Source organism: Nesoenas mayeri, assembly GCF_963082525.1.
Source record: "Nesoenas mayeri genome assembly, chromosome: 5".
Taxonomy (NCBI): domain Eukaryota; kingdom Metazoa; phylum Chordata; class Aves; order Columbiformes; family Columbidae; genus Nesoenas; species Nesoenas mayeri.
In genome coordinates, this window is record NC_137548.1 from 18,002,580 (window position 1) to 18,017,285 (window position 14,706).

General features: G+C 42.5%; 1 protein-coding gene across 1 annotated transcript in view; it reads left to right on the forward strand.

Moving 5' to 3' along the window:
• CCDC88C (coiled-coil domain containing 88C) overlaps positions 1 to 8,030 on the forward strand; it is a gene marked incomplete at both ends in the record, with an annotated part of 98,073 nt that extends 90,043 nt beyond the window's left edge. Inside the window, 6 exons of the mRNA XM_080345194.1 lie at positions 2,034 to 2,216; positions 2,622 to 2,690; positions 3,489 to 3,557; positions 4,318 to 4,616; positions 5,608 to 5,823; positions 7,023 to 8,030. Coding sequence (XP_080201320.1) covers positions 2,034 to 2,216; positions 2,622 to 2,690; positions 3,489 to 3,557; positions 4,318 to 4,616; positions 5,608 to 5,823; positions 7,023 to 8,030 — 1,844 coding nt within the window. The remainder of the gene's footprint in view (positions 1 to 2,033; positions 2,217 to 2,621; positions 2,691 to 3,488; positions 3,558 to 4,317; positions 4,617 to 5,607; positions 5,824 to 7,022) is intronic.
• Between the last annotated feature and the right edge of the window lie 6,676 nt (positions 8,031 to 14,706).

The window sequence follows — 14,706 nt, forward strand, 5'->3', positions numbered from 1 at the left end:
TGAACATGGACTTAAGTTTTCCTGTAGAAGATGAATCACTATTGCACACTGTGGATCATTTCTTCAATGCAGCACATTTTAGGGGACTTCATGGCATACAGTTTGCGTATGTATATTGGCTGTGGTGCATGTTGTAAGTAAGTGAAGTTGCTATACGCTTTGATATTTTCTTGCAATCACCTACTTGCATCGTGTCCAGTTAAAGTGTTGAATTGATTTGCTGTTGCTATGCTTTCTACAATGTTGTAGCTCTGCTCAAATACTAATATATAAGCAGTCTCAAATCCTGGAGATTTTTGCAATATTCTGTGCCACTAAGTGCTAAAAATGGCAGGTTTTTAACATCTTTGTCTGCTTTTAAGTAGTCTAGATTTGAATATAGAGTGGAAGCTACCGGGAAAATTATTCTCTGCGAAGTGGTTTGACGTTTGCATTCAAGCCTGCTGTTTAGCAAGGTTTCACACTTCCAGCTATGAAAATTCATCTTGAATTGAGCTAGTTTCGGTTTCTGTAGCTTCTGTTTTGACAGATTTTTTTTTTTTTTTTTTTAATTTCTATTTTTTTGGAAGAAGAGAGTAGATGTGTTTTCTTAAGATTGGGAATAACCTTCATCGTGGATCCATTGCCCAGAATTCTTATTGCCTGATAGCCACTTCTGAAATGAACGTGCGGTTCCACTTCCCTCTGTGTATTAGGGAAATATGTGCAGCACGGGCAATATGCTACGGGAGCTCAGCAGAGGGGCCCAAAGCTCTCATCCCCCTTCTCGCTCTGAGCAGGGGTCCCGCGGTGGCACAGCCAAGGACACAGGCACAGCAGCTGCCCATTTTGGGATCCGTAGAGAAACTATGTCTCTGGGGCAGCTAATAATCCTGGCATTTGTGGAAGCTGTGAAGTGCATCTACAAGTCAATTAGAAATATAGATTTGCATGGCAAGCTTTAACCAGTAGTTGCCTCTGCAGGCATGCTATAAACTTCAGTTCTGAGAGAAAGTGCCAGCCCTGAGCTGCAGAGCCCACGCAGACTGTGGGAGAAAACGTTGTTCCTGAATTCAGCTTCCAGGAGTCGTCTCAGACAACAGTAGCTTGGCCAATTTCTCTAATACAGCTTTGCTGCTGCTGTGCGCTTTGAACTAACTGTCTGTCCATTGTGTCTGCCAGTTGTTTATTTTGACCACTGCACTCTGCTGTGTTTTCATTTAGTTACTAGTTAGTTAAGCAAGTAATCCATAGAAATAGAAAACTAGAATCTTGCATCTCATTAAAGGTGTTTCCTATAGTAAATACTTTAAATTTTCTTCTATTTTATGTGTGCCTTAAAGTGTTACATTCACATTACAAGAAATGAATTAACCTACCTCATCACTAGGAAAGATGTCGTCAGCCTTCGGAATCTAAATAATATTTTAGCAGGTAGTTTTTGTTTTTCTCGTGCTAAGATTCCAGGAATTGCATTTAGAAATCATTACACCAGAGCATCGTAAGAACAGCAGAGTTTTAACCTTGTAGGGACTGAGCTCTTACCACAGCAAAGATCTGAACTTCAAAGCAATTAGCTTAGTATGCAGATCACGCTAGATCATTTCCAAATCAACATTTATTTCTGTTCAAATAAGAGTGCGAGTTGTGTCGCACTTTCCATATGCTATTTTATTACTGAAGTAAGTGCTCATAAAAATGTACCTGCAAGGAATAATGTTATGGGAATTTCACACCTCACCTTTTCTGCATTCATCTCTTTGCTCCTTTTCTTCCTCCCTTCATGGTAATTGTTGCATGTATAATATCAACCCTCCCACTGGCACTAAGCAGCCCTTGTCACTCCCACACTTTACAGAGAGCACACGATTGAAAAACTGGTGGCAGAAATTTCCTATCCAATACTGAACTGTTTATGGAAAAGCTTGCAAGACTAGCGCCTCTGTTGTGCGGTTTCTTTGTGCCTGCTTGTCATGTTTGTATGGGCAAATAAATACAAATCTCCTAATGCTATTTTTCCTTGACTTGTATTTATTTACTTCTCTCCCCCTCAGTGCTAATGGACCTAAAGCACAAGAGGAATTCCCACCACGGAGGCAGCAATGATAATGTTGAAATCGCAGCAGACTCTGCAACAAAACACTGCTGTGTGGAGCTGGGTGCCAGGACTTGCTCCAGCTCAGCTCTTCACCTGCACACTTCCACCCCCATCTCCAGGCTCCAGAGCAGACCGAAAGGTGCGCGGTGCATTTGAAATGCCAGCTGTCAGTACTAGTCAGGCGACTCCACAGTTCCTGCTTGGGTGAAACATGGCTTCTAGTGGCATCCAAGTGCAACAACAGAGCGCTGTTTTTTTCACTCCTATTTTATCTGCTTAATGGTTTCATTGATCAGATGCAGGGTTTCCTTATTCTTGTAACGTCATCGGCTTGACAGACCACATTTGGATGTCTGTTCTCCTGTGGTTCCCTGCCCAGTGGTTCACAGCAGCAGTTACAAGACGGCTGCTCTTCCAGTGTTGGCTCTATAAAACCCTTTTGATCACCTCAGTCTTCTGCACTGCTAGAATGTGTTGTAGACTGACCTGAAGGATTAACCTTCCTGAGTTTATGATTGTCTTTTAAGTTTTCTGTTCTTTTCAGGCTATAATTCAGAAGATAATCTATGTGAACAGTCACCTGAGGTGGAGTTTGTGAGCACCAGACAGCATGGTAAGCTTGTAGCATATATGAATGCTCCTAAACCTCCACATTAAGACTGATTGCATTGCATCTACGTGAACTGTTGTGGTGCATTTTACTTAAATTAAACGATAAAATGAGATGTAGTAACTCAACACCATTTTGGGAATGTGGGTCTAAGTACTTCTATTTTTCTATTGAGAAGCTTTTAATGGACGTTTTCCTAAAATGAATTTTCAAAAACAGTGTTGACATTGTGATGAGTTGCCTTGCCCCAGCAACAGACCCTTTAATGGAAGTCCTATAGATGTATTGTTAATTTTTCTAGGCAATGTTCAATTCTTTCCTTAAGGGAGTGGATCAGCAATAAAAAAAAAATGTGGAGTGGGGGATGTGGGTTCACGGTGACAACACTGGTGCAGCAGCAGCAGCACTGCTTGCGTAGGGCTTTGTGGAAGACTTAATTTGCAGACTAGTTACCAGCTTCTTCCAAAGAAACTAACTAAGAAAGAGACAGCAACTTATTGTTGAACTTCTTCAGTATTTACTTTGTTTATAGTTACTGTAAAAGCAAAACTCAGAACATATTTCTGTGTCCAAAAAATAAGTGAGAAAAACAAGATTGATCCTGAACAACTTGACTGGAAAAATGTAAATGGTTTCTGCTCTGTGCAGACTTTGGCATCCTGTGTATATTATGTTGTTAATGTTTTCAAAGTGACTTAGTTGCACAGGACCTATTTTCAGAAGGTAGGCTGTAGCCAAGTCTTTTAGAGAATCAGAGGAACTTAAGATCTGTTTGTTAAATGCTTGTTTTGTGTTTTTCAGTGTCCAGGCCAAACAGTCTAGAGAGCAGTAGAAACGCTTCCAGCAGTAGTTCACCTCTCAATTTGAAAGGTAAAGCTTTTATGGCTGAGTTCTGAGAAAAAGGAAGTGAAATTCCATGAAACTGTGTCTAAAATGCTCTTTTCCTTTCAATTAAATTTAAGACTGTTGTTTTGAAATAGTAATGATTATGCAATCTGGACATTGCTGTCTTGGGAATCAAAACTGCTGGCAAGAAGTATTTTTCCACATTTTCTGGCAAGGGGTGGCTGTTAAGGCAGGCAGTCTGGTTTTGCTTCAGTCTGACTGGCATCAGACTGTGGGAAGTATCAGGCCACTCTTAGACTCCTTTTACAACAGGTCTCTGCTGTTCATAGTGTGTACACAGCTTGTGTATGGAATCAGTGTGCTCTGGAGATTTGCTTTTTCTGAAGCTGTGTGTCCTTAAAAGACAGCAGGAGACCTGGTACTGTGGAAAAATTCACACTCTGCTTTCCCACTCGCAGGTTCTGGCTCTCAGATCACACACAGCCATGACTGGCAAATCTCCTAGTGGTAAAGAGGCCCCCTTACTATCTGTTATACCCATTCTTTGGACACGTAGTTGTGCTTGTTTAACACAATGACCCAAAGTGTGTACTGTAAGACATTTAGTAGTATTGATTTTCCAAATTGTGACTGCCTTGAGTTCTGCAGGAGAAGAAAGTAAGGTCAAAAATGCCACCTAGTCTGTGTGGGAGTGGCCCTGGATAATAAAGTTTCTACCTCAGTGAGAAATCTATTGCAATGAGGGAAGAAGTGTTTCTTTAATGATATTTATGCTTCTCCTCAGGTTCCTTAGATCATATCCATGGTAGAACTGAGAGCCTCAGCAGTGAAGATACGATGCCAAGCAGAGAGGCACCAGCCTTGCTCCGAGACACCTACCCCATTCACTCTGCTTCTGCCGTCTTAAGCCCTAGCAGCAGGCACGAGTCCTCCCACAGGAATGGTTTGATCTCTTACGACGCGCCTCTGAAGAGTGTTCCATCCCAGTCCTACACAGGCAGGCAACGCTCTGCCTCACCTGGCAGTGAGATGGTAACTTTGGAGGAGTTCTTGGAAGAGAGCAACCGACTGTCCCCACCAAATGTAAGTAAAGAGAGCGAGATAGCCCAGCTCAGATGTCAAAAACCTATTCAAAGCTGATTAAGGGGGATGAGGGCACAGGAAAACAAGGAAAGACAAAAAGATCCTTTTTCTTATGTGTGTGACTTGCAGAGAACTACCGAATCTTGCAAAATGAATGAAACAGTTCCAACAACTAAGGCAAGATGAACTTTCACACAGCACTCTGCTGATTTATTTTGGTGTATCAGCTATGGCAAGTCAGGCAGATAATTCACTGCAAGTATGATGTATTGGGCTGCTGGGACTTTTTAATATCAAAGTTTCTTATTTAATGACAAAGTTTCTTACTAATCGGTTCTTAGGTCCAGATATTTTTATTTGTGAACTGATAAGTTTGCTTTATACATTTGAGCTGCTAAATCTGTTATTAGGAATGAAACCTAACAGTACTGTTCAATTGAAATGCAAAATCTGCAGTTGTTAGAACAATCTGCTGATCTGAAAATACCATCAGTACATTTGAGAGAAAATATTTTTCTCGCTGAAGGAAATTCTCGATGCTTTCGCCGTGCTGTGTGCTTGGGTGCTGACTGGCACGGTCCTGTTGGTTCAATGACTGCAAGAATTTGCTGCACACTGAAGTGCTTTGTCAGAAAACAAATGTTTATTTTCTAGATGGCATTTCTGCTCAGACAGTAGTGAGGTGGTGCATTATCGAGCATGTTAATATTTTAAGAGCAATTCACTGATAGTGGAAGGGAACAGATGTTTCTATTTCATGAATGCTTTGGTAACAGTATTGAAATGAACAGAGCTGTACTATTTTATGGCATCAGTAAATTCTGCTCCTTGACTTTTCAGAGCAATATTTAAGTATACCTCCTATTCCCACATTATCCTCAATACAGTTCTTATCTTTTAGAGATGTTTAAAATTGGATTATTTTTTTTCTCTGTAACTACCTGACCATGTCTCCATTTTCATTCTTTCTGTCATCCTTGTTCCTTTTCAGCGTCGGCGCAGTTTAGATGAGAGTGAAATGATTTCATTGCACCAATTTCTGTTAGAAGCTGATGTACTGTGTCCCTCTTGCTACTCCCTATGTCCTTCCCTCCATCAGGAACCTTCACAGTCACTCGAATCGGTCCTCAGTCATTCATGTCCCGACAGCGTGAGGCACAGAACAGGCAGGGGAAATAGGAGATCCACCTCACTCTATATCCCTGGGGTATCCATTGTTCTTGCTATGAAGGCAACAGCTCCCAACTTACCACAGCTTTTGCTTAGCATATTAATACCTATAGAACCGTACTGTAACTCTTAGCTGTTATTTTGAAGGCTGACAGATCACTTGCATTAATTGCTCATAAAGTATTTCCAGTGCTTATTCATAATTGTGCATGTTTTTGAGGACTAGCCATAATGTAATGGTAATGTGTGCAACAGCAATTTAAAGTGAAGTTAAAAATAACTCTAACACTTTAAGATTTAGTTGAGCATAGAAGTTTTCCTGCTACCCTCTTACCACTGATGGTGTTCACTTCCAGCAAATGAGTTTTGTGACTGGAAGAAATGTTTGAAACACTAGTGAAATGAGTATATTAAGCTTTAACATACTCCCTAGAGAAAATAAATAAATTCCATGAGCTTGTTTCAGCATGTTTTTTGTGAAGACAGCATGTCCTGTAACTATTCTGAGCATGCCTTATACTAATAGTCTGATGGCAGCTGATCAAACACCACCATTTTTGGATTGTGTGGACCATACCAAAGAAATATTGACTGCATATTTTCTTTTACTGCCAGGTTAATTGTCTGACTTGAAATTTGCTAGTTTGTTGTGAGCAAGCAATAATTCCTCCATTTTTTTGTACATTTCATTATATTGTATATGCAGCTTTTAACATATATAGTATATTGACTGGGAGAGCTGAGGGAAATCCATGGAGAAGCAATGAAACTTTCTTGGAGTGCTAGCACATCTCCCCAGGGTATTCTCTCCTGTTGCATCCCTGAATTTACAGCAGTGTTATCCAGGTGAACTGTACTCTGGAAGCTGACAGACCATCGCTGATATCTGCTGATATCAGTGGCTGTCATTAATATGATGCTGATGTTACAGTGACAGTGGCTGATGTGAAAGGAAGTAAAAGAGCTGCTGCCCAGAAGCGAGATGATTTTTTTTAAATTTAAGACAATTAATCTGGCAAAGAAGGCTGTCATAATCTAACTGTGATGAGCATGTTACTCCTTTATTTCGATTTATAGCCATAGTAAACATTTTTATCGTCTGTTCCCCACTTTAAATTTAAAATCTGTAGCTGTATTTGGGTTGAATTTAAGTGGGAAAAAACATGAAGCTCTGCATGATTCTTTGAACAAAAGGTGCTGTCATTAATGTGGCATGTGCATATTTTCTCACACCAGGACACCTCCAGTAACAGAGATGATTTGCTCAGCGATTATTTTAGGAAAGCAAATGAGCCTTCAACTACTGGGAACGTTCAGCCATCCAGAAAGGAAACTGCTAAGATGCCCGCTAGTCTTCTTGCTTCAACTGTAAAGATGACCATCGTCAATGAAGAAGGAAGAATGGCTAAGCCTGGAAATTACATGAAGCCAAACCTCCGACAAGTTGAACCTGAGCCTCTGTCAAGCTCCCAGGGGTCCCTTAAGCTTTCCCACACGCCGCAGCCCCAGCCGGCCAGCGGGGTGCGGCAGCTGGCCCAGCCTCAGCAGCCCGGCGCTGCCAGCAGGAGGAGCGCGTCGCTGAGCAGGGCCTTCAGCTTGGCCTCTGCAGATCTCCTCAGAGCCACGGGCCCGGAGAACTACAGGCAGGAGAGCCCTCAGAAGTCAGCAGCAGACCTGCGTGGGGGCAAGGATGCCATCAGTCACACTGCTAGGGTTTCTTCGCCGATGAGCGCCCAGGGAACATTAAGAGAGAGGCCACAGTCCGCAAAGGCGGCAGATTCCTTGCAAGGCGTTGATTCCCGCTGTCGGCATTTCGACGCAAGGCGCCTTTCCCTGGCTTCACCAAAAGATGAGAGGCCCCTCTCCTGCCATCAGTTCTCTGCCTCCCCCACTGCATCCACCAGCAATCTGAACGTGCAGCAGCAGGAGCGTGTGAGCCCTGGGCAGCACTACTCGCCCGCATCCCACGCTTCCTCTAAAGTCAAACCCAAGCCAGCCCCTCGTCCTGGGGAGGCAGCCACAGTGGCCTCCACCAGAGCTGTTGCCAGCAGCACTGAGGGGAGTGTTTCCCTGGGGCAAGGCCAGGGTGATGCCCTACTGACCAAGAGCCAGGGTAAGCTGCCAGAAGGCAGCTCTGGGACTGCGGAGGAGCCCATGAGAGGAAGCAGCTCCAACAGCACTCCTGGGTCTCCAGATCCCCAGGGGGATCAGCAGACAGTTTGGTATGAGTATGGGTGTGTGTAACCCACAGATGCAGCTGGTAGTATGTGTGTTTGGCATTGCTGACATCTGGGTAGCATTTGTCTAGACACTGTGCCAGGTCTTAAAAGGCATCACCTGCCTGCTGATCTGAGTGTCCCCTGGGTACTCTTTTGTAGTTGGACAAAGTATGATTAGCAGAAACAAGGAGCAAAACCCCAGCCCTTTTTTTGCCACTGTTGTGCCTAAATTAAGTGGAAGCCTGACCTAATCCCACAGCAGTCTTGGCACCTGATCCTCACAGGTGCTGAGTATTCTTCACTCCAGGAGAGGCTTAGCAGGGTCCCCTGTCAATACTGCACTGTGCACCCCTCCTACCTGCATTAAAGAAGAGTTTCACAGGTCACATGTGTGCTGAACCCAGCCCCACCATTGACGTGTCACTTAACCACACTGAAAAGGTCCCATGAAAGCCAAACTTTTCCCCCAAAACCAGAACCAGACATTTGCCTTAAGTAGTTTAAAGGGAAAGCTAAAGAGCAAGAGTGTGTGGTTTTTAGCCACGGATCTTCTAAAATCAGTTGCCACAGCCACATTTTATAGAGGTAACACATGGACTTCAAGGGCCACATCTCAACCTTCCCCTCTGGGGACTGTGTAAACACATAGGCCAGTGTGATCACCCACTGCCTTCACTACAGCTGCAGCTCAGTGGATCCTTGACTCTGCAAGCCAAGTGGTGCTGCATTTTGAAACTCGTTTTATCTTTTATACAAACACTGGAACTAATGCAGCCTTTCAGGGGAGATGCCATTTTAATTGCAGAGATGGCATCTCATGTACAAAAGTGTCTTGTATGTATATAAGAAACTCAAGTGTTGTATAGGAATGCTGTGTAAATTGTATTATTATATCCTTGTGTGCATGACAGCCCACATCCTAAGCAATCTGTGGGATTTTGTCTTCTAGAAATCCTTGTTTATGTCTCCAAGAACTTCGCTCAGTATAGAAAGCAAAATAATTTTGTATACATGTGAAAGAAATGTACTTTTAAAAATCTATTTATGTGCAAAGAAGTTCCTTGTATGTTTCTGTCCAGAGTGTCACCAGCTGCTTATGTATATATGATCAAACGCGTATCTTTAATTCTATTTCATGTTTGTAAATCTGTTTTTCTTGCAATAGATCAAATCCTTTAAAAAAAACCACACACACACAAACTTGTTTTGCTGGTTCTGATTTAATCTAGTAAAAGCTAAAACTGATTCAGATGAGGATGTTTTTGTTATCTAGTATGTAGTAATCCCATTCTGGAAGACAGAATTGTTTATAATAAAGATTTAAATAAAATAGATGGATGTTGTACTTTTTTTTCCTCGGGGAAAAAGAAAACAACATGATTCATGGTGCTGGCTGGAGATGGGTCTGCAATAGCTTGTAAGCCTCAGTATTGATTTGCATCTCTGTGTGTCAGACTTGCATTTGTTTTTATAATGTTGCCACAAAAGGTGTATCAGAAATCTTTCCATTTGATTGTAACCTTCTTACTGGAGACTTCAGGAGGATTGATCATGCAAATTAAGTGACTTCCAAGTCACTGTAGAATCAGACCATTGGATTTTTATGCTTCTCTGACCACATCAGACAGTGCCAAGTGTGCTGTTAGTTTTGACCAAGGTTGCATTTTGTACGATCTGTTTCATGCTTAATTCTCAGGATGCCCTATAAAAGTGAAAAATTATTAGTTTTTGAACAAGAAGAGAATGACAAAAGGAGCTTTCTGCGTTCTCTGCTGTTTTACTTGCAAATCATTTTTTCAACAATTTAAGAATCATGTGCTAAACAGTAGTTTTAGAATATACTAAGTCATTTTGGTAAACTGAAATTCCTCTTCCAGAAGTTCCCCCTCCGCATGATTCTTGGCCAGATCACTAAAGTTGGGTGTTTCTCCCTTGTTTCAGCTCCTTTTTGGAGGGATGTGCTTGGTTGCCCCGCAGGCTGAACTGCTGAGGAACTCATCTGTGAGCTGTTGTTTACTGTAGATCTGCTTTTGCTAGAACTACCTTCCCAGTAACTTACACCTTAGTGTAATTTTCTGAGTTATTTACTACTTATTACTTAGTTGTTGTGAGTTAGAATAAAAATGTACTTAATACTTGTATAATACCTTTCAGCTATGGGATAATTTTAAATACAGATGTTACAACAGCTGTTGAAGCGCACAATGCCATGGTGCTTGGGCCCTCCCAAGAACATTAAGGAGAGTTTTGGTAAAGGTACCTGTCCTGCCATGACAGGTTCAGTCGTTTTGCAGCCTGCTAAATTAATTGTTTTCAACTATTCTTTGATAGACATGGAGGCTCCCGGGTCGGTGCACGTCATCAGGTAAGAACAAGGCCTGCCCGCAGATGAGGTGCTGCTGCTCTTCACCTTTCTGGGGTGCCCAGAGCAGTTGTCAGTGGGATAAACAGGTGTTTCTGTGCGTCAGACGTAACATAGGAGAGAAGTCAATTGCGTTTAGAGAAAGTAATTGGCAAGTCCTTTGTGCCAGTGGAGCTGGGCAGGTAGAGCCGCCAGGGGAGGTTTTTGTGAGGGGAAAGGTGGAGGAGACAGAGCTGCCAGACCATTTCAGGCTTCTCGATTCCTTCCAAGAAGAAAAGGGGAACTGTGATGAAATAGCAGCTGTTTCAGTTTGCACAGCTTTGAAGGCTACTGAGACCCATGGTGTGTAGGGTGGCAGCTGGGAGTGCTGCAGCGAGCCAGGGAGCTGCGGGCTGTGGCCGTGCCCTGGTGCATGAGGAGCACCAGGGACAAGGGACCCCGCTCTGAAGGAACCCTGGTCTGCAGCATGTGGGCTTTTCCCAGCTCTGCATGGTGAAGGGCTGTGGGATGCTGGTGTTTCCTGACATGAGGGAAGCGTGTGCTCTCTGAAGGTTGCTGATTATGTGTGCTAAACAATGCTATTAAGGGTTCTGGACATAACGCTTCAAGTAGTGTTCAATAATGAAGTGCCTTGGTGTATGTGCCTCTTTAGTTCCCTAGATCATGCTTTCTGTTAAAGAACAGATTTTTGAAGGGGATCCCATCCCAAGACACAGGTAAGTAGCCAAGAGGCTTCTGAGAAAACCCAGGGGCTGTGCCTTTGGCAACTCCTCCTCCTTGCAGCGTGCTCCAAGTCTGAAGTCATTAGAGCTGTTTAACCTGAGGAAACAAATTTTGCTTAAAATTGCATGCACTGTGTGATGATGATGTTTACTTGAGGTAAAAGAGAGCGCTACTGTGGAAATTGCTGCTGGGGAGTTGCGTGCTCTACATTGACAGAGCATCTCCTTACCAAGAAATCTGAAGCCCAGGTCCTTTACAGAGACACTGTATCATGGAAACTTTTTCCTGTTAGATATGATTCAGCTGTTCCTCAAACTTGGGAGCTGATTGTGCGCTGAACAGACCTTTTCTCATTTCAGTTAACTGAGTTCAGAACATAAAATCTCCGAAGAATAATTAAAAATAGAATTTACTATTTTTTCTTTCTATAATGAGGGGAGTTTCAGGTGCAAGTGCAGTGTAAAAATGGCTAGCACTTAGATTAGAATAATGACACATCAAGGAATGCCATGTTTGGAAATTATTTTGACCATCCAGATGTTTGGGAGCATATTAGAAGTTCAGCCAAAGATAAATGGCTTTAAGACAGAACATGGAAGAAATGTTCCAGAAATCTTGAATTCATGTGAAATGACTACAACCTAGATGTTAAATGGATGTAAAAGTATTAATACTTTTTGTTTGTTTGTTTGTTTGTTAAACATGAACCCAGCTGTGCTGAGAGCGTTTGAATTGTGCTTTTGCCATCTTAGATGAAAGAGGGGGGAAAAAACAAATCACTTGTGGTAAGCTTCACCAAAAAAAATTATCCTAACTGTTGATTCTCTACCCATCAGTCATGGAATATCAGATCCTGGTAGCACTGGAGATGTTGAAGGCAAGGTGGAAAACTTAGGAATGTTTTTACAAATCCCCAGTACCAGACAGAATTAACCTGACCTAACAGTGCAGAGTGAAATAGTTCAGTTACTAAAAATGAGAGATGAAGTCATAATTATGAACGGTTGCCAGACTGGAGAAACAGACTGTGCTGTGAAGGTCTATCTTTAAAGCTATTATAGTACTAGAGGCTGCCATAAGAACTAAGACAGAATGGCATCAGCTGGGAAGTGGTGAAATAAAGTTACGATTTAGAGAGTACTGGCAGGAGTTTAAGGTGGCTGCGAGAAACTATGGCAAGTTTTGCAAAACTAAATGGTGTTTTTCCAGTCACAAGGATATCTTTAAAAGTGTGAGGAGAACAGGAGACAACAGAGAGCTCCTTAAATTGGGAAAGTCCTTGAGAGACTAAAGACCCTTGAAAGGTCCTAAAGACCCAAGGTGTGAGTTGATGAAGTGTGATGTGAAGTTGAGGTTAGTGTTGGGGGAGCAAAATTGGATTTTACTGAGAACATGAACAGGACAATGAAAATGTGGTCATTTCACAGAAACTAGGAACCTAAAACGTCCAAAACAAAACATAGAATGCTATGAAATCTAATGTCAACTCTCTGTCATTCCCAGATGCTGTTCTGATCAGCTCTAGTTAAAATACTTGAAAGTGTTTTACCAAAGATTATAACTGAGTTTTATGTAGCTCTAATGGTGAGGCTGTGCCAAAGTACGTGATGTGTGTATTTTGTACCAGATTGAGGAAGAGCATTGGCATTAGCCTGTGAAAAGCATGTATTGCACCAAGGGAAAACAGGAGGCTCCCTCTTTGAGTGACAGCCTGTGGTGTGATCCAAAAGTGATGCTAAAGGAGAGAGTGCTTGGAAAGGGAAAGGGGAAGCTATTGGTGAGACTCATTGCACCAGGCTCTTATGGAATCAGATAGATTAATATAATATAGCATTTTAATGCTTTTGATTTATGGTCTGAGATCATGAGTTCATGGGAGAGCTAAACAGCCTCTGCTTTAAGAAAACGTCATCAGGTAAGACATGAGAGGCTCCCCCTCCTCTTTAACATCAGACGCTGGCTGCCTTCTGATTCTGGATGGAGCTGGGCTACCACACCAAGAACAGTGGCACCTCCATGTGCAAATCACTGAAACTTGCAAGTCAAAGAGCATCTCACTTTTTCAGTGGTTGGCATGCTCTGGAAGTCTGAGACACAGCTCATGTTTGGAAACACGCTGCTGAGGAAGAACACGAGTTCGAGAAGGATATTCCAGCTGGAGAAGCACAACTCCCCAGTGGACAGCTGAGTTAGACATCTCTAGAGACTTGCCCTGCAGAGAAGAGGGAGGTTTCCGCAAGAAGTAAGTAGGAAAGTATGCCTGTGAAGGACCTAAGAGAGCAGTTTGTAGTGCTTCTAGTCTGATTGTTTTACCATTTGGTAGGGTATTTTGAAGGTTATGGGATACGGAAGCGTACATTCACTTGCTGCTTTAAATTTCCCTGACCAAAATTATCCCATTCTTGTTAAACCCATGGAAAATGCTTCCTTGCACATTTGCAAGGGGATTTTTTTTCCCTAATTTTCCAAATCTTGGAATGTGCATGTATGTTCACTATGAGCCCATAAAATGTAAAATGCCTAATCCACAGATGCATGTATTTCACAGCTGCTGCTCACCTGGGGATGTTCAGCTGCAGCATTTCAGCCTTCTACAGAAATGGAAAACTTGTGATCAGTTTGAGGCTGCTCCTAGAGGACTCTTTTGGCTATTTGTGAGTGAAAGCAGAAGAAATACTGAGAATCAGGGAAATATCTGTGAAGGCAAAATCTTGGGAACTTTTTTTTAGAACTGCAATCCTCTGAACAAGGATTGCTCACTCCTAGCAGTGCAAAAGCCTGTCAGAGTTCAAGGAGCATCTGGACAACACTCTCCATCATATGGTTTAGTGTTAGTTAGTTCTGCAAGGAGCAGGGAGTTGGCTTTGATGATCCTTATTGGTCCTTTCCAACCCAAGATACTCTAAGAAAAGGCAAATGGAGAAAACAGGCGGGCATAAGCTGTGTGGAATATACAGTATCAATTTAGCTGGGATTTAACTAAAATCAAGCTAAGATGGGTAACCTTCAATTGCCTCAGTCTTTTGAGCGTACAGCTTTTTTGGTCCATGAGCAAAAGAGACAAAGGGCTAGAATGCTTTAGAGAGCTGTATTAACAGCCTCGTGTGAGCAGAAGGACTGTACAGCTTGTGTACTCCATTTCTGTTAGACCTCCCAGATACTTGGTAAGGTTGTTTGTCCATCTAGACTGGTTTTGATCAGTTAGGGCACAGAAGGTTTTAATCACCATCCAATGAGGGCAGCAGTATGTACACTTGAGAATGCAGCTTTGCTACCTTCATTGACGCAAAGATCTCTTTTGCTGTTGCTGCTTCCTCTTACTCGTGTTTCCATGTAGTAATATCTTGTTCCTGAATAGCTGAGGCTTAAAGGAGGTGGGTAATCTATGTTTGATGCAGAACAGTATATTTGTAATGTTTTGATATGCCCTTAAAGTGGCTTCTTCCAAAAACAACCATGTGCTGTGCGAGCAGAAAATTCCTTGCATGAAACAGGCAAACAAAGGAGCTTTTTTGCTAGGTCCTGTCCTACAACTCAGATAGTGCAAGCAGCTACCGCAGTCAGGCCAAGCCCACTCCTTATCTCCACCAACTTTCCTCCTTTCATGACTTCTCCA